Source organism: Prinia subflava, chromosome 10 (assembly GCF_021018805.1).
Source record: "Prinia subflava isolate CZ2003 ecotype Zambia chromosome 10, Cam_Psub_1.2, whole genome shotgun sequence".
Classification (NCBI taxonomy): Eukaryota; Metazoa; Chordata; class Aves; order Passeriformes; family Cisticolidae; genus Prinia; species Prinia subflava.
In genome coordinates, this window is record NC_086256.1 from 29,200,257 (window position 1) to 29,220,455 (window position 20,199).

At 42.3% G+C, this 20,199-nt stretch overlaps 2 protein-coding genes across 6 annotated transcripts in view; one reads left to right on the forward strand and one right to left on the reverse strand.

The window, feature by feature from the left end:
- Positions 1 to 13,248, reverse strand: part of KIFAP3 (kinesin associated protein 3) — a 67,606-nt gene extending 54,358 nt beyond the window's left edge. For all 3 annotated transcript variants that reach the window (XM_063406637.1, XM_063406636.1, XM_063406638.1), the window contains exons 1-9: positions 13,092 to 13,248; positions 8,633 to 8,764; positions 7,250 to 7,404; positions 6,107 to 6,162; positions 4,979 to 5,120; positions 3,763 to 3,862; positions 2,900 to 3,024; positions 2,330 to 2,428; positions 1,467 to 1,645 (exon numbers count right to left, since the gene is read on the reverse strand). In XM_063406637.1, the coding sequence (XP_063262707.1) occupies positions 1,467 to 1,645; positions 2,330 to 2,428; positions 2,900 to 3,024; positions 3,763 to 3,862; positions 4,979 to 5,120; positions 6,107 to 6,162; positions 7,250 to 7,404; positions 8,633 to 8,764; positions 13,092 to 13,123 (1,020 nt within the window). In that variant the 5' untranslated portion in view covers positions 13,124 to 13,248. The remainder of the gene's footprint in view (positions 1 to 1,466; positions 1,646 to 2,329; positions 2,429 to 2,899; positions 3,025 to 3,762; positions 3,863 to 4,978; positions 5,121 to 6,106; positions 6,163 to 7,249; positions 7,405 to 8,632; positions 8,765 to 13,091) is intronic.
- Positions 13,249 to 13,382: 134 nt separating this feature from the next.
- The window catches only part of NTMT2 (N-terminal Xaa-Pro-Lys N-methyltransferase 2), a 29,943-nt gene continuing 23,126 nt past the window's right edge, over positions 13,383 to 20,199 (forward strand). For all 3 annotated transcript variants that reach the window (XM_063406655.1, XM_063406656.1, XM_063406658.1), the window contains exon 1: positions 13,383 to 13,598. The gene's annotated coding sequence lies outside the window, so the exon portion shown is untranslated. The remainder of the gene's footprint in view (positions 13,599 to 20,199) is intronic.

Below are 20,199 nucleotides of genomic sequence, written 5' to 3' on the forward strand. Positions count from 1 at the left end.
TTTGACATAATCTTTTAAATGCATACATTTTTTTGTTTCCCAGATCCTTCTTTGGCCAGAAGGAGGCACATAAAATTACTTGGCATTCTTCAGACTTCTCCATGTACATTACTACTCTAGTTATAAATAGACACTGAATGAAGAAACTACAGCTCTCCTCACACAACACAGTGCAATAATCTAACAACTGCCTAGACAGCTTTGATCAGAAACAATCAGATAGCAAGAACTCCTACCTCACTGATTTAAATTTAATATGGCCCTGGAATAGCCAAGGAAAGAATGTGCTATAAATACATATGGATTATTCAGTTTTACTTAGAATCAGGTGCTGCACAACTAATCTTGGATCATTTTGTCTTTGACAGTCTTGTATGACTGCCCAACACAAATGTCAGAACACCTTCTCCTTCACTGGGTGCTTTCCTTAAAAAAAACAGGGAGAAAAAAATCATCATATTTATTATCAGTAAGGAATGCTCAGACAGCTGACCTGAATCACACCAACATTTTCAAAACTGTTAGAACGCTCTGAAATAAAACTGATTCAACAACTTTGTTTCATTTGTCTTTCCACTAAATCAGATGGAATGGGGAAAGTGTGCCAGCAAATCAGTGAGCTGCAGAGCTAATTCTTATTTTCCTAACCAAGTCACATATAAAAATAAGGGAGATACTTCTTGTCTGCAGTGCTCAGTGCACATGCATGCAAAGGTCCAGTTAATTCACTACTGCTTTTATACAGAGCTTTTCATCTGAGTCTGTGTACCATTGATCTCAGATTATACCTCTTGGATAAGGAAAATGTATCATTTTCATCCAATAAATTGTAATAGAGGCTCAAAGGTGAAGTCAAGCATCTCTTAAAGCATCAGTAAAGGAAATACTTGGCTAGAGGTTGAAGTCACAAAAAGAAGTATGCTACAATTTCAGAAGTGTAAAAAATCTTATGAAGGATAACTGCCTCCAGTTCTTAGGAGCTAATGGCAGCAGGAAGGAACAGATGTGAAGTGCCCTTCAAAACCAAACTGACACAGGAAACAAGTAAACTAGTCTAGCAAACTCCAGAAGGACAAATACCTCTCTTCCTAAGTCAATGCATGGCAGAAACAATAATATCTTGTCACCAGCATAGTCTGGGGGCAGAGTCATGGGCATCACCAGAAGTGTGGGTATGACAAGACTCTGAGGTGCTGAATTCAAAATTTGGGATTTTGTGGATCATATTTTGGATCATATTCTCTGTTTGGGATGACATTTCCTCAAAACTATTTGCAGTAGGTTTGACAACCAACTGACTGGATGTTGTGCTTTCCTTTCACTCATTTTACTTGTAACAAAATAGGATAATCAGTGCTAGAGATACTCAGCATGAAAGCAGAGATCTCTCCCTCTTCCCTCCAACCACACCAAGTTTTCAGAACTCCAACCTTTCCAGCATGGCAGTGGAGTGCTACAAGCCTCACCATATCATTTTTGTTCTCCATGAAAATGCTGAGTTTCTTCAGGAAGGTTACAACGAGGATGAGCAGCTCAAAATTATCCCGGTCCAGTGCTTTGACCAACATGTGGACAATGTTCTTGTTCCTCATCTTCAGCTCAATGCGCGTATCCTCAGCGAGGTTCAGCAGAAGGTAAATCGCAACTAACAAAGGTCAACACAAATCAACAGATCACAACCAGCACAACTAAACAAGTCTCTATTTACACTTTAGGTGCTGAAGACAAGACTTTCAGAAGCATTATGCTCCCTTTTCAATGCATTTTGAAGGAAATTGCCTGTGAATATTTTTTTGCCTCTTTAAAAAGCATTAAGAAGGTTAATTCTAATCGTGGCCCTGAAAAGAAATTAGAATTATGATCACTAGAAGCTTTTTATGTTGTGTGGTTTGTATTTTTTTTAATTTCAATTCCAACAGGAGCCATTATAAAGCCCCTCTCAGGAAAGGTTTGTAACTCAGATAATTCCAATCTAACATGAAGTGTATTTTAGTACAAAAACTGAGATAGAATGAAATCTATTCTAAGAGTCAGATACAAGCTAAGTTAGGCAAATTCAAAAATCCCAAACACCCAACTCCTCCCAAACCAACATCATGAGCAAAGAAGAATGGATCACTTTTGCTCTTCTTCAGACAAACGGCTTTTAAAATTATTAATAGTGTCAATCTGATAAAGTACTTGTCTTCTCCCTCTTCTTTGGCAACACTCTTCCATATTCATCCACACATTCAGGATGTTTAAGACATCCTGGTTATAACAAAAATCAAACAGGATCCCTCAGCCATGTTTACCACCAACAAAATAATTTGCTATCTGGATTTGGTACCTCTAAGCAGCTGCTCCTGCTTGACAACCAGCCCTTTGTATTTCTTGTAAGTTTTCTCATAGTCCTTTTTCAGGGTTTGATTTTCAGGATCTTCATCAAGTGAATTACAGAAGTTAAGGAGTTCAGAGAAAAGTGATGCAGGCTAGATGACAACTGTCCCCTAAAGTGTGCCTCACTCACTAGTGAAAAGCAAGGGATCTGTGGAATACCCAGTGTCACGACTCTCCCTCAGCACCAGCCTGCTACACCTGCAATCCAGGCCATGGCTCTTCTATCCTTCTAGGTGGGTATATTTTACACCCTAATAAGGAGCACAGATGTTCTAAGACATACCGGTGATAAAATACAAATTTTTTTTTCTTGTGTTGCTTTAGTAGCTTCAGCTTAACCTCTTCCATACCCCAAAATCTTCCCTCTTGGTCTTTCTCCTATCTGCAATTATATTTCGCACTTTTGTGTAAATTCTACTGCTTTTACAGAAGGTGCTGTGTATTCCTCTAGTGTAACCCAACAACACCCATGAAAACAGGTCAGAAGCCATCAGGCTATGCCAGAGCATCAAAAGGATATCAGCTTTCTTCTTTTTAGCAAGTTCTTCCTGCCAAAGCTCATGTCTCTTCAGTTCATGGTCTATGATATTCATACACAGAGCTCCAATTTTGTAATGTGTGATTATCCCATGAAATTGAGAGAAACTACAGTGAAGAAATAATACTTGTGAGGAATAAATGCCAACAACTCCGTAGCTATTTTGACATCTATGGTAGCAATACTGCACCACATGAAATATTGAAAAAGATATTTACAGTGAGCCCCATTACAGCACTTCCCTACTGGAAAATTATTTCAAAATAAGAATAATCCCTGAAAACATGAATATTTTCTCAACCTGTAGAAAGAAAAGGAACAGTCTGTTGTTCCAGATCAAAGTGAAAACATCCCAAATTTCATGCATAAAGGAAAAGGTTTTCCCCTCAGCCCTGCCTTCCATACTGCAAGAGCCCTCTCTCCTCACCAGAAATATAATAGAAACCTAAACTCAAGGTAAATGCAATTTCTGCTTGAAGTATTTCTAGGCAGGGTATGCTGAAATACTGGCATAGCTAAACAAGAGCAAGCACTCACTTCAGTTTTGAACATTGTTTCTTCCCTACAGGAGTACAGATGGAAATTAGAGGTGGCAGCTCAGCCACCTTTCATTTCTGACACAAAGCTGTGAGTCAGAATCTTTACTAGCTTCTTCCCAGATCTCTTACAAACTGCCTCCCCATGAGAGTTCTTTTTGTTATAAGTGACAAAACTGAGGCATAAGCATGTTTCTGTCTGTTTTTCCTGCTTCAGTGAAGTTTTGCAGTGCAGAGCAGAAAACAAATGAAAAGCCACTAAGCAGAGCCAAATTCTTTATGTTCCTAAATCCGGGACTCTGCACTCACCTCGAAAAGCAGAAGAAAATGTAAATTATATTGGTAGCCAGTTCAATGCTTTGTTTCCAGTCTTCCCTCAGCACTCTAGCCAATGCGCCCAGGGCAGTTTCTGAAGTGAAACAAGATTCAGAGAAGCATCAGCATTTTGTGTCCTTCCTTTTCAGCTTGTGAGTGTCAGAGTTTGAATACACCTTATTTTAAATTTTCTAGTGGAACACTTTCACAGGTATCTCACTTTAGCAGGACACGCTGCTCACGAGTTCTGTTTGGAGACAGCACCAGAGAGTACCTGGGTGGTCACCCTGTCACAAACCCCAAGAGGCAACGACATAGAGGGAAAGTGCAACCAAACACCAAAGTTATCTTAAAACCACCACTAACCCTTGGATCTTTTTGGCCTCTGCCAGCTCTGTGTTCCACATCACTTTGTGTCCCCTACCTAAAACACTACAATTTGCACTTTCAAAACCCCTTTAAATTCTACCTTGACAGATAGTATTCCTTATCCATCTTTCTATTTATTTTCCTCCAAATCTAATTAATATTATCTAATAACTTGGTTTCTCCTTGTCTTATTTAACTCACTTTTCCATTCACCTTCCCCTAGCTAGTCTCTCCTCATGTACACCATGTTACTTGATCAGAAAAGCAGCGACAGGGAATACGAAGCACTAAATATTTTCAACAACTCATAGGGACAAGCCATTATTTCATGGCTCACCATTCCCATCCCATTCCACCTTCTGTGGTGACAGTGCAAGATGGGCATGTATTGAAGTCATAATTTACTTAAGGAATGTGAGGCTATAAGAGCTCAGCAAAAGAGACAAAAGGGGCAAGGAAAGAAAATCACAAGATTAACTTATGTCAGCTTGCAAATCCCCTTTTCAAGGCAAGTTTCCTATCTACAGAATACAACAATCCATTCCCATCTCTAGCAGTAATGCCAGCTGAAGTTAATTTAGCATCAAAATAACTGGGATCAGAAAAAAACAGCTGAAGCCTGTAGAGCCTAGGAAGATTGCAGTATTAGGTTCACCTAAGAACAGTCTGAGTAGCATCCATTTGTAGAGAGACCCAACTAGGCTCAGATGGCTACCTTATTATATACAGAGAAATAGAGTCTAGCAAACTACAGAAAATCCTAAATTAAAGGTGAACGACTTTTCCCTGGACACAAATTAACAGCACACAAAGAGAAATTAATATTGGGTTTTAAAATTACCATTTATAAGCAGCTCCTCCAAGTTGTCAGGATTCCTGGCCAGTTGCAGGATGAGGGCAGAGCCACGCACCTTGTCAGGAATGTCCTCGTACAGTAACTCAATGTACTCATCCATGCTATTGATATTGGCAACTTCATCAATCTGAAAGCAGTCAGAAACAAGGGTTTCAGAGAGAGATGGCAATCCAAGGGTTTCAGAGAGAGAGATGGCAATTCAAGGGTTTCCCAGAGAGAGATGGCAATTCAAGGGTTTCCCAGAGAGAGATGGCAATTCAAGGGTTTCACAGAGAGAGACGGCAATTCAAGGGTTTCACAGGAGAGATGGCAATTCAAGGATTTCCCAGAGAGAGATGGCAATTCAAGGATTTCCCAGAGAGAGATGGCAATTCAAGGGTTTCACAGAGAGAGACGGCAATTCAAGGGTTTCACAGGAGAGATGGCAATTCAAGGGTTTCACAGAGAGAGATGGCAATTCAAGGGTTTCACAGAGAGAGATGGCAATTCAAGGGTTTCACAGAGAGAGATGGCAATTCAAGGGTTTCACAGGAGAGATGGCAATTCAAGGGTTTCCCAGAGAGAGATGGCAATTCAAGGGTTTCACAGAGAGAGATGGCAATTCAAGGGTTTCACAGGAGAGATGGCAATTCAAGGGTTTCCCAGAGAGAGATGGCAATTCAACACCAGCAATCACAACGTTATTCAGTCATGACACCAAAGGGCACTCAGCTTCTGAGTACAGATCTTAGGCAAAAATAAAATACAAGTTTAAAAACCCCAACACATGTAGAATCGCTGCCAATGAACAGCAAGAAATCTGAGGAGGTATAATTCCTAAAAATAAAAGGATGCTCAGACACGACTCTGTGTCCTGTCCGATGTTCCAGACCTCACTGGCTGCCCTGCTGTGTGCTATAGCTGGAGGGGCAAGTATGCAAGTCAAATATTTTACCCTTTATGGAGATAATTTTTTTCCATTGTGTAGTATTTCCAAACCAAGTTCTTTGTTTAAAAAAAACAAGAATCAAAAAACCACAACAATTCAGCATTTCCTCTCCCCTCCTCCGTTTGGTAACTGCTTACTGAAGTAGTAAACAAGGTTTTCATTTCTCTTTTAACACCAATATTTACCTCTGTTCCTTCAAAAGGAGGTGGATCTTTTGGCTTGCTGGTTTTCTCTTTCTTTTCTATAAAGAAAAAGACATGAGTGCAGTTAAGTTACACACAAACACAGAGCAAGCACATGAGTGTTCTCATAATGAACACTCTAGTTAAACCAAGGTCAAAGTTCTTTAGTGTCCAGCTGACCTGCCAGACTAATAGAGGTTTCTGAACAGTCTCTAGGAAGTAAAGCAAATCCTCAGCTGCCTTTGACAACTCAGTCTAAATAATCAGTGACAGCCCAATCAGCTGCGGAGACAGAGGGTAATAAATGTCAGAGCAAGCCCAGAATGACAACACTCATTCCCACAGTGAGAGACCTCAGCACTTTGATTCTGCTTGTGCCCTGTGACACACCAAGAACAGAAATGCAGAGTGAAAGAGGGTAAAACATGCAAAGCTCTTACAATCAAACCCCATATATAACATAAATTTTCGTTTTAAATTTGTGTCACTAGCAATCCAGCTTGAGAAGAAAGCTTACCATTTCATGGTTACAAGAAACCTTGATAACTGCAAGGTAATGTGGAATCTAATGATAAATATTCAACTATGCCCTGAGCAAAAAGTTTAAGGTGAACTTAAGACACGAACAGGAGCACCAAGAGGCCAGGAACTTGAGATGAGAGAAATTCCCCAAGCTGTCTGCTACACTGGACCAAAGCTTGTCAGGCTCTGAAAGTCTCCAGCTTTCCACACAGCCCAAATTCAGCCTAGGCACACTGTCTACCCCTGAAAGAGGTGATGGCAGAGGTCTCTCTAGGAAGATCCTCTTAGAGACTTTTGATGTCACTGTAAGTGCAGATTAAATGTGACAAGGCTGCACCCAATAGCAGACTCTGTACCTCTCAAGTCCTGCTAAAGCACAAGGCAGCCATTAAGAAGCATCGAGTGCAACCAAAGTAATAAATTTGGTTGTTAAAAAGGTAATTTCCTCCAATTTCACTTCAAGATCATAACTGTTTCCAAGGGTGATAAAACATACATGTCCCCTACTGTCACCATCCCCTGAGAACTGGTACATCAGACACACTGGGCTCTCAGCTGGAAACCTCAGTATTTGTTCAAGGCTGAGGCAGCCCAGTCCCAACACTTTGTTCCTGTATTTGTTACCTTTTCCTGCTGAAGAATCTCTGCGGTTCTGCAGGTAGTACAGCAGCTGCTCCACTTCTGCGAGTTTGGAGGGGTGAATGAGCTTGCACTCCTCAACAACCTTTCGAGCCAGGGAACAAATGTCTGTATTTGCATTAAGACTCTTCAGCCGAATTCTGCAACACAGACAAGTTTCTTTTCAGTTTTTAAGTTTTTTTATTTTCAGCCCTTTGATTATGTTTACACAGTCATGAATTTCTTCAAGCAGAAATGATCCTGATAAACCCAGTGCCCGTGCCTTTCATGTCAAAGTGGTGTGTCTGAGCTCCAAATGGCAAACAACTGTCAAACAGATTTGGTGGAGCGTAACTGTTCGTGAGCTGACAAGCAGCAACATTAAAGGCAGCTGCACGAACCCATCCCCTACAACCATCTTAGATACAAAGGACAGTAATTGATTTGCAATATACCTCATAAAAAGTGCACAGGACCTCAAAGGCGTATTGCACATTAAAAAGTCCCAAATGAGAGACAGTTCTGGGTGTTGTGTGCACAGGAAGGTTCTTTTGCAGTGCCAGGAGCCTCCCACAGCTCTGGCAGATCTGCAGCCAGATCCACAAGCAATGAGCAATAAGAAATCTCTGTGGGCATTAACAACAGGGTGGAACAAAAAGGAATTCCACCACCTTGAAGATGCAAGTTGCTGATTCATCTGATGACAGAAGAATGCTTCTGGTGTCTTCAAAAATTGAAGGCAATTTAAGGATACTCTTTTCTTTTTCCCCCAATTACTCTTCTAACACGCACACACAGGCAGCCACTTCAGCTCAAATTTTCAAAAAGAAATCAGTACAGAGATAAAACCCTCCTAGAATAGATCCAGCCTTGCAGCTTGAAAACTGAAATTATGATAGTTCTCTGGGCTTTTCCAGTGGGGAGTATTTTAATGGTCTTGAAAGAAATGAACCAGGCAAAAGTAAAATGCAAATAAAGCAGTGAATTCACTGATTGGGCAGGGACAGATCAAAACAACAGGAGAGCCCACAGCTGGCGCTTAAGGCTGTCAGGAGGTTCAGTGGTACTTCCTGCTCCAACATGAACTATCATTTGCCAGGAAACAATCCCTTCACTTTTCTCTGCCTCAATTACCCATCATGTAAAACAGGAGCCATCACTTTTCTCTACAAAACACCTTAAAGGATATGGCTGAAAAGCAATTTACAATGTGTGTTTCAGATGTTAACCTTCCTAGGCATATGTTAGCTTTGAAACCCTCTGGTAGTCCAGCACTAAGCTGCATAAAGATTATAAGCTACAATTTCCCAGAGGTAGGTGGTACTCTGAGTTATTGAATCTATGACTACGAGGATTAAAATAAAACACCAGAGCTTAATATGACCTTACATTTTCTGACATTCCTTGCGCTCCCCCAGCATGGGGTCTCCCATCTCTCCCAGAATCGTCGCTTCCACTTCATAATGGACAATGAGGGCTTTCTCAGATGGATGCACATCTATGTTACCTCCTTTTACCTTCCTGTCATAAAGGGAAAAAAAACTGATTAAATGAGCAGCTCAGAAAACTCACCAGAGCAGAAATCAGTCACCTGCCTCCCGTTCTATGCAAAGCCTAAATCCAAGTAGTGCTCCCCTTCCATCCCACACAGCTGTACCAAAGCCTGGTGCTAGTGGCATGTTCTTGGCTATTACCTGTAGTACAGAAATATCCAAGCCACCAGTCAAGCCTTCCTCACAGAAATCAGGAAAGAAAACAAAGTTGTCCTGTTCCACATCACCACAATGAGTAAAAAGATGTGATTCACCACAGGTGAATTTCCCAGTTGATTCCCCATTATCTTGTCGGTATTGACAAATCTTTGTCTAATGGCCTTCATTTAGTGCAGTCCTCTACAAACAGAATTTTTTTTGTCATTCCCTTCACTAACTCTTAGTAGTTACAACTCTATGAGACTGAGTTACAAATAATTTGTATTTCAGTTTAAATATTCTTACTTGAAACACAAATCTCTTTGCTACTATTCTTCACCTCATTGTGCCTGCTGCCAGGCTTGAGGGATTACAGAAATTAACAGCTGCCATCAAAAGATATAAATTACGTCTACCTGCTTTTCTACAGCTACAGATCCTTGGGAGAAGTATTCTCCAGGGTATGCCAGTGCCAAACGGGCCTGTCCTGCTCTCTCCTCCTTTGTGCCAACAATTGTGTGTCCATGCAGACCCACGGGTCCTGAGGACAGGCTCTGGTGGATGAAGACACACCTCATTTCTGTTTTCAAGCAGTGGCAGAACCACATCCAGAGAATCCAAGGACACATTTTTATTTACTGGTAAAGACAATATTTGTTCCTTTTCCACTTGGTACTGCCAGTCAAATATATACAGTCGTGCCATAAACCAGGCTGCTAAAACACTGCAAATTAAAAACACCACCAAAATGTAGGTTTGGCTTTTGGGATGTGGAGTGGATTTTTTGTTGGGTGTTGAGGTTTTTTAGACAGATCATATCCACAAAGAGAATTAAAGGTGGTTTCACCAGTAGTGATATCAACATCAAGGAGATAGCAGGTAGCCGTGGCATTGGGTCAATTAGATCAGGGAAAAGACTTCAACCTCATAAAGCTGGAAATGCCAGCAAATCCAGATGCAGCCTGTGGTGTAACCACTCTCAGCAGAAAATGTTTGAAATGTGTCTCCATCTACCCAGCTACTCTGGTGTCCACTTTCCCTTCTGCAGAATACAGCTGCAACAAATACCTTTGTCTTGAGATACAGCTGCCCAAAAAACCCTACAAACCACAGAAAGGTCTGCTGTGGGAAATGAAGAGTCCAGTTCAACTACCAGCCTTGCAAGGACATAAAGCTACGCAGAGCAAACAAAAATACCTCCCTGCTAGAGGACAACATTTTCCATGAGAGTATAGCAAAACTCCCTTTATGACTTGAGATTTTTTTAAGAGATTTGGGTTCATTCCCCTTTAAACATTTGTTTCATTACAGTCTGTTCTCACAAGGTCCAGTCTTGCAGGACAGAAAGCTTATGGCAAAGCTATTTCAAAAGAATCCAGCTCTCACTCCCCGCCTCCAAATATATTTCTCCCACACTAAGATCTATCAGGAGATGCCAACTGCAGACACTCAGACTGTCCCTGACAGTCAAAGCTCTGGCTAGTGACAGCTTAGTAATATTTACAGATACAAAGAAAAGGATGGGTACAGAACAGGTTTTAGAATAATAAAGCTGAACTAACAGCTCATTGCCAAAAGGATTAGATCTTCCTGTGTTTTCCCTGCTCCTGGCAGTCACCTTGGAGTTCAACATGAGGGCTCATCAATCCCTGTCACAGGCAATTCCAGCAATCCAACAGAAAACTCTCCATGTTTTGGAGAGAGGAAGTTTTTCAGTGTGTAATAGAACTATGTGCTCTACGGAAAAGGAACAACACTTCCTATTTATCATCAGGGAAAAGAAGGAGTGAAACCTCCTCCTTTTGGCAACAGTAAACCACTGATGAGCTTAGCAACCAGGAGAGCTTTAGCTTAAGACTTCTTAAACAGTTTTAGGACTTTCCATACTTAATTTTTCCTTTCAGAGGGACAGATGGGTAAAACTGAAGACCTTCCAGCTGCAGAGATTTTCTGCCCTTTCACACAAACACCATCTCTGCCTGAGCTATTTCTGAGCTAATGAAGTCACAAATCAATACACAGCCAAGTTCTCTCTAAAAATCCTACCTTGGGAAAAGCTTGAGGACTTACACTAAAATGTACTCCTCAGCCACTGAAGTTGCTTTTCATTTGGAAAACACTGCATTCAGATTGTTAGCATCAGCAGGTAAATCTTTATTTACTGAAAAAATTCCCCTCCTCTCCCAAATCTACAAACATCTTCTTTACTGATTTTCTACACATCTTGAGTCTGTAGATCAGTTCATAAAGCATTTGAAACTGCAAATACTATAATGAGTAGAAGCAGCAATGCACTGGGGAGCTCTCATGTGCATCAGCCTGTCCTTTCACTTCACTGCTTGCTTTGTCAACAAGAACCCAGTTCAGTCCAAGGTTTAAAAGAGGAAGCCTTTCTACAGACAAAAGCTGGGCAAGCTGAGCTCACATAACCAAAGCTGGAGTGTTAATATCTTTTATTAACTAATTCCTTTAGAGGGAAAAAGCAAAAGCAAACTATCCTAATGAAAGGTGGGACAAACGGCGCACGTGGGTAAGGCTGAAAATTCAGTAACAAATCCCTGCAAGTCAGACTTGGTGGGAGGGGGAGGGCCCGTGCAGGATGACAAAGGGAAACAGGGGGCACAGGAGTACCAGACTTGCACACATCAAACAGCACAGCAGGCAGGTTCGGGGTTGTGCTCCCAAAAATGAGAGACAATTACACCTGTTGCAGGGACTACAAAACAAAGATTCCTACAAAATCACAGAAGATGGCAGAAACTGAACAGGTAAGGCTTAAAAAACAGGCACTACTCTGAAGTTAGAGCTGTTGATTTAATTAAAGGTGGCCATTTGATTTTTATCAGTCAGGGCATTGCTATGACAAAACTGATGTTCAAAGATTGTCAAGAGGGTTTTTTCCCCTGTACTGTTTCCAACTGTGGGTCTTAACATGTGGCATATAAGGGGAGAAAAAGCAAAATCTAGGCAGTCTAAACAGGAAATTCAGCAGACACTAAGAAGTGGAAAGGAAGTAAAAAACAAGAGCAGGAACTCCTTAGGATTCATGACGATGGTGGATAAAATCACCAGCATGACAGGAGGAAGTGACACTGTCCACATATCACATCTGAACAGAGGCCTAGATGACCTGGCATCTCTTGGGATTGATTCACTTTTGCTCTGAAACAACTGACAGAGACCCATCAGTTGCCAACTCAGGCCCTGTTCTTCAGCTGACTGGTCTCACTGTCAAACAGACAGATAAAAGGCACCATTCATTTATCACGTCTGCAACTCAAACTCAGATCATACACTTTATACACCACAGTTACCTCCTCCATTCACCTCACTTGTCCTGCCCAATCTGCCTTGCAGATTCTTAAATTCTCTGTATCAGACTCCCAGCTTCGCCCTGAACCTGGCCTTGCTGTCCTTTATCCCATCCCTGATCCCCAAAGCAGCTACCTGCCCCATCCCAGCACCTAATACACAATGATCCTCTGCACTCCTCTCCTAATAGCACCTATTCTCCTCTCAGCCTGCTGTCATTTCAGTGCCTCATCCCAAACACACCACAGAATGCCACCACAGCCATCCTCAGACTAGAGCACCCCTCCAAACCACCACCTTCACCCCAGCAGCACCCACCCCATCTCTCTGCTATCCTGACTTTGTAATCTTCACTCATCTCTAACCCTTCCAGTCCTCATCCAAACCAAGAGACTGGGGCAGGCTGAGGGGGAACGGCCTAAACAAACCTATCTCCTATCCCCCATTCCCAAACCCCTCACCCATCTTACCCACCACACCACATCCTCCAGTCAACTTCCAAACCAGCCACTCCTCACTCGCAATACCTCCACCCACCTCATCATCACCCCTCTCAAACACACTATTCATTGTCACCTCCCCAACTATAATCTCCCATCCATTCCCAAGCCAGTCCTCAATACAACCAGCGACACCACAACCCACCACACCCTCAGCTCCCCTAGATTCCTCCCGCCCATCCACCCCTCTGCAATCAACCCGCAACACCTGTGCCTCCCACCCCATAACCTAACACACTCCATCCCTCGGGACAAGCTGCCGCGCCTCATCCGCCCCGACCCTCCCCTCCCCCGGCTCATCCCCAGCATAAACCACCGCGCCTCATGCCCTTCCTCCCCGGTTACCTCTTGAGGTACCGGGCGTCCTCGCTCTGCATGGTGGCGGTGACGGGCTGTGACGGGCTGTGATGGGCGGTGAGGGGCTGTGAGGGGCTGTGAGGGGATGGGGGGGCGGCGGCCCGGGCAGGGCGCGGCCCCGCGCGCGCGGTGCTCGTTACCAGGGAGAGCGCGAGCCCCGCCCCGCGCACGCGCGCGCGCTCTGAGCACGCGCCGCCGCTCCCCCGCGCACGCGCGCCGCCCTCGCCCCCGCCTTCCCCTCCCCGTTAGCGCCCCCTGCAGGCGCGGGGGAGGCGCTGCCCCTCACGGGCGGTAACAGACCGTCCACCCTCGTTCGCTTGGGAGGGATCAGGAAAAGAAGCTGCGGGGTTTTCCCCCCTAATTATGTACGCAAAAGTCAAGTTTCTGCAATTGAGACGCTGCGTTTCTGGGCGCCAATGTGATCAGCTGCGGTTCAAGCTGATAGAGACTTGGCTGAGAGTGAAAAGTGACCTGACCTCACTACAGTAAAGGCAGGTGGGTTGGTACCCTTTGCTTAGTCTTCTATATTTATTTAATGCTTATTATTTTGAAATTGATATGCATCACTGCCGCCTCCTGACAAATTATGAAATGGTTTTTCAATTAATCAGCAAGTTGTTTTTGGTGAGAGGTGCTTGAGGACACTGCGAGCAGCAGGAGTGAGGGCACTTCTCGTTCCCAGAATCCCAGCATGGCTGGGGTTGGGAGGGAGCTCTGGAGATCATCCTGGCCAACCTCTCTGCCGAGGCACGGTCACCCACAGCAGGTGACACAGGGGTGCATCCAGGTGGGGTTGGAATGCCTCCAGAGAGGGAGAATCCATAACCTTCCTGGACAGCCTCCTCCATCACACTCAGTGCAAAGAACTGCCTCATGTTGAGGTGGAGCTTCTTGTGTTCCAGTTCGTGGCTGTTGCACCTCATCCTGTCACTGGACACCACCGAAAACCATCTGGCACCATCCTCCTGGCACCTGCCTTTGAGATATTTCTATGGATTGATGAGAACCCCTTTCTTCTCCAAAATAAATTGTCCCAGCTCCCACAGTCTCTCCTCATCAGGAGATGCTCCAGACCCTGTGTGCAGTATTTAGAGGAGGATTGAAGAGGGGCTGTTTTTGTGTCCTGCCCCATTATGCCACCTGAGCTGGCCACTGGTCCTCAGCTCTTGGCTAAGCCCAGTCTTAAGGCAGCCTTGCTGTTTTGAAACATAATCCCTCTTTTGGGTCAGCCACTGTCACACAGAGAGCACGGGGATGACACTGCTGTAGCTCCAGACTCAGGCAAAGTGGCTGCAAATCCAAAATCGTGTTGGAAAAGTTAACACATTCAGCCAGCACCTGAATCCTCTGTCCCTTTATCTTGTCTCCAAGCTGCTCTAAAGAACGAGCAAACAGCATCATATCCAAGAGGTCTCAGAAAGGATCTTAGAGGGCTGTAGGTCTCTGGAGTACTCTTTACTGCCCTGTAAAGTACAACTGAAAATTCTCTCAACCCAGACTCATAGGGGTAATGCAGAAATAAATAGTAGACAACAAAGCTTTTGTTTTTCATTGTGGCAAAAAAATAGTAAGCATAAATACTTAATGTCTACTGATTCCATTAAAGACTAAGAATTTTTATGCTTTCATGATCTGTAACTGAGAAGAATAAAATATTTTGTGGAATTCACACAGTGCCTGCCTTTGTTTTAACAGAAAATGGAAAAAGAAAGTACCCTGTGAAATATGAGGTGCTACCTTAGTGCAGTGAATTTACAAAACATTGTTAGAACATAACACCTTTGTTACTAGGCTTATTCTATTTTTATCACAGTAATATCATCATAAAGAAAAAAATACTGCTACCTAATCAGAATGATAATTCTCCAGTGATTTCAGCAGCTCTCCTGATAAGCATAAGCCAAACATTAAACTCTGAAGCCGTATAAATAGTCTGATATTTACTGAGCACTCAGTACCTGACAGTCTCCATTTACTTCACTACGAATTTATCTTGATTATCTGGTCACATATGCCTGTGAATAGAGTAGTTTTAGACACCTATGGAAAATAGGCTAAAGATTATAAGATGAGAATGATACAATAGAATGTGAGAACTGAAGAAAAATATGAGTAAAGGAACATTTATTCCAGTTAAGTGTGCCATGACGTTTGGGCTAAAATTGGCTCTTTGTCAGGACCTGAAGGGAGAGCAGAGCCTGAAAGAGTCCAAGTGAAATATCTCGGCTTTGTAGGTATGGAGCCACCAGCACTGCCAGGATCAGACAATTCTGTTGGTCAGTGACAACCAGCTGATGCTGGGTTTAGAAAACCACATGGCATAAACACCAAAACCCACGTATTGCATGGTAGAGTCTTCTAAAATTAAATTGTAGAGCACATGATGCCTGAGGTTTTGCCTCAACCTTCTGATGTTGTTTTGCACAATTCCTTACATCCCTTTCCTTAGTGTGATGAGGTTTATGGGATGGGACTGGAGATCCCCTCAGCTGCATGGTAGAAGTATATATGAGGAGGAGGAAAGAGAGGGTGGCATTTGAGCAGAAGGGTGATCAAGTTGCAAATAGAAGCTGGAATGTACAAGACTTTTGTGTTTCTACTTTGTTCTTTTGTTTGGGTGATTTGGGGGTGGTTTGGGTTTTTTAGCAGAACAGTTGTAAGAAATACTGTTCTGGAGTCACCTTGAAGAAGAGATTTTTTTGTAGTGAGGGAATATAAAGGAGGGTGTGAAAGAGCGTGGGAGCTGCAGAGAAAATCAGAATAGGAAGAGAATGGGGGAGAAAGTTGCATGAGAAGAGGTTGGGCAAGAGGACTGAAGCAGGTGGGTAAAAAGAGGAAAGACAGCTGCAGAGTCCTCGTATGGTACACGTGTGTATGTGTATATGTATATATATGGTAGAATAAGCACAGATGGAGTAATTAACAACGTTTTTATGGAAAAAACACCCAAATTTATATTTTTACTCAAGCTGCAGGCAGATTTTATTAACTAGATGGACAGAATACACTCAGGTGACATTGGAGCAACAGCACATTGCCTCATTGTAAACTTATTTCTTCCTCTTTGTTCTCTTAGGACTAAAAATTACTGATACTAGCAGTGATTTTTAAGTCAAAAAAGGTGTTTCCATTGCCTTCAATGAGCCTTTGGTGTATGACAAAATTGCATGTTGAAAATGCATTGGAACTGCTTTCTTTTACATCACCATGAAAAAAAATTCAACCAAAATAACCAACACTGGTTTTCTGCAGCAAATGGAATTGTTAAAATGTAATAGACCAATCTCTTCTGTCTTGTGGAGTTGAGAAACCAAAGCAACCCTGAAATTTGTAATCTATCCATCGAAGATTGCATCTTGCTCTCAGGAAAAAAAGAATTCAGTGGTTTTGTCAGGAAAAATCATGAATACGGGGCATTTGCCTAAACTTCATAAAATGAACTGTGCATAAAACTCTTAAGACTCTTTATTGGCTAAAATAGTGGAGCACTCTGAAAGGATGACTTGCAGGGAAACATGCTAGGTGATTAGACTGTGCAGCTCAGTGGGGGATGGAGATGATGTTGTTCTGATGTGCTGTCACACAGTAAGGGATTGAGGAATGGAGGTAATAAACCCTGGGCTTAAAAGTTTATACTGGGAGGAGGAAGTGAGACGAGGCAAAGCAAAATCTGATACGCAGAAGGAAAGTCTGGCTTAACTCTTCTGGATGGAATTAATCTTGGGGCACAGATCAAGGTGATTCTGGAATGCCTTTTTGATCAGCAGTGACAAGGACATCTGTGCAAGAGAAGGGCATTTTCAGTGTGACACTTGATTGTGCTGGCAAATCCTGGATGCTTTTGTTATTCTTGAACATGAGACTTCATAAAAATGAAAATAAGATTGATCTGTATTTTATAATATATTTAATCAAATGCTGAGCTAACTAAATGCATCAATTTGCAACTCATTCAAACTAGGGAAGAAAATCACTTGTAGTTTTCTATTGTTTCAGATGTTAAAAGGAAACATCCAAGGATGTGAAAAGAAGCAGATCTCTCCATAGAGTTCACTGTAGAGCAGAGTGTGCTGTTCTCTCCTTTGGCCTATGGAAGTCAGAATTGCTGCCTTCCATGGGATTGATCTTCTTTGATGGCCTTGTAGCTCCTTCAGGAGCTGGGGTTGTGGTAAAGTAACCATCTACACGGACTTCAGTGCCTGACTCAAGACCAAGCCTTTAAGAGGGGATTTTCCTGGGAGAAACAGAGAACAGCACATTGTATATTGCTGTAGAATCTTAGACTCATGTAGGTTGGACAGACTTTTAAGATTGAGCCCAAGAATAAACCCAACACTGCCAAATCCACCACTAAAGCACATCCCAAAGTGTCCCACCTACCTGCCGGTATGTTCTGGATGTGGGCGTTCAGTATTTGTGCTGCACTAGGATTTCCATTTTCCATTTCTCCTCATTTTCTGGCAAACAGCCTGAAAAGATTAAATATAGAAGTGTCCATACAAGAAGGAACAGATGGCCTCTCTCTGTTTGTGTCATCTCGTGACTCCTAATGACAATGAGGGGGATTTCTCATGCAAAATCCTGGTTCTGCTGAAATCAGTGAGAGTTTATCACTGACCCCAGTGGGGACAGAATCTCACCTCTTAATGTTTATTAGATGCAGCAGGCAGAAAGCAGACTCATAGCTATAAAGGCTGTGACATTTTATGGTTCTGACTCTGCAACCACTCAAGCACATGCTTAATTTTGCCACAGTAATAAAGTTAAGCACTAGCTAAAGTGTTTTCAAGGAGGGGTCTCTTTTACACTTGAACAAGTCTATATTTCATCATAAATCAGGAATTCCTCCCCTTCAAAAGAAAAGGATTCTGCATGTGATCGTCAAATTGTTTCTCCTTTGCACAACAATAATTGCCTTTTTTCAGTTTTTGTCCAAAAAAGGCAAAGGGAGAGCAAGGAATGAGTACCTCAGCTTAAGTGGTGTTGCTCTGGTGACATTTGATTTAACTAAATTCAAATGGATTCAAGAGGGAAATATCAAATTTTCAATATTAATTCTAAATACTTCAGACACTGGCTATTTCCTTTAAAAAGCAAAGATTTTGCACAACACTTTACAGCCAAAATCTTTTAGTTAAGTTTCTAAACTGTTACGGACAACACCAGCATTGTTCTTCCTATCAGGAAAAACTTCTACTTTTACAGATAGCAGTATTTTGTATTTGTTTCCACCTAATTTTAGCCAAAGCACATAAGGAGTGTAGCAGAGTGGAAGTACAACGAGAGGCATTCAAGCTAGCTGAATTTAGATCTGAAATAAAGCATAAAATTTTAGTGGGATAGCACTTAACACATGGAATGACTTACCTTAGGATTTATGAGTTGATGCTTCCCATTATTACCAGTCTTTATATCAGGAGTTTAGGAAAGAGAATGTGGGTGAGTGTAGAGTAAATCCTTTCCCAGGGCCTGTCCTGATGCTAATTTGTTTTATTTCCATCGTGGAAGGAACCAAGCAGAGGCTGGACTTGGGTTTGATTTAGTGCACTTTCCCCTTTGCCCTGCTTGGTGAGGGAAAAGCAGGAGAGCATTTGGGGCACCTGGAAGAGGCTGTCACAGGAGGATGGTGATGGTGTAGGGTGGCAACAAAAGACCTGAGAGGTGGAAGGGAACATGGGGTGAAGAATACTCCTTCACCCTCCCAGCTGTGCTTTCCAGGAGTCTGGAAAGCACTGGGGGAAGGGAAAAACAGGGACTGGTCTGGCTGGTCCATGAGTAAGAAAATACAAGAGCCCAGGATTTCAGCTCTGGAAATTACTGGTTCTCAGGAGCTTCTGGATTACAATAATGGAAGTTTTACAGTGCTGTTGAGCTGTGTGTTGAAAAAACAATCCTTCAGCTTTCAACTAATTTAGTTACCATCTGTAAGCTGTTTAAGCCATTCCCCTCATTTCACTTTCCCCATTTAATTTTGCTCTGTATGCTTTTTCTTCATTCCATCTCCTACACGTGCAGGCACAGAGAAGCACATAGGTGTGTGACTGGGGATTTAATGTGGAGCTGGCAAACACAACTGGCACTGATGTTCTTTGTGGGCAGAGCAGGGTAATGCTACATCACTGTACCCCATCCACAGACTGCTGGCGTTTTGCTGTGGGGACCCATGGCCTATTCCTCACACCAGTGTATTTTATATAGACACAGAAAGAGTGAAATACATTATTTTAAAAGTGCTTTGTGCTACAGAACTCCAACATTGGCATTTGCACAGATACCTGAATTTTATTTTGTACAAAACTCAATTTGCTACTGGATTTCAGATTTCAGAGTTAACATATTAAAGTTGTCCTTAGCTCACCCAGCTGAGCACCTAATACATTTCCTGGGATTGCCCTGGAACCCAGGGGCATGGATCAGTTGTGGTGGCAAAGCATGGTGAGTTAATTAGTAGCATTCCAACATATCCTGGGCTTTATTGGCTAGTAGTGAAGGATCCCAGAAGAAGGAAAACACTGTAATTGTGCCAGATCCATCTTCTCTTTCCTATAGTTTCACTCTAGAATTTTTTTTCATGTTGTCTCAATGCCAGTGCTCGTGGTCTCTGAAATTAAAAGCATTTCTCATAAAGGGGATTATGAGATTAAAAATACTGCTCATAAAGAACGCATTGATCCTCGCTGGGAGGATGACAGACATAAAAACATCAAATTACTGATGTCAGTAAATAAAACTAATTTAGGAGATAACAGTACATTTTTAAACAAATAGTGGGGATGTATTAGATTTACAAACTGCAAGAACTTTCCTTCCCAGTGTGCTCATTCTTCATTTATCATTTTATAAGGAAACCCCTTAAACTAAAAGTTAGTCTCATACAAATGTCACTTGCTAGCTTTCTTGCTAATCCAGAGGAAATATTATCCTAGTGGTCCCTGAGGTCCAATGTCTAGGTGTTGGATACATGATAAACTTACTTGAAGCTTTCTCAGTGAGATATAGTCCTCTGGAGACAGCTGTGGATTTAATTTTTCAAGCTTTAGTACAACCTAACCTCTTAAAAACAAGATTTAAGTTTCCCTTGTCAGGTCAGTTAGGA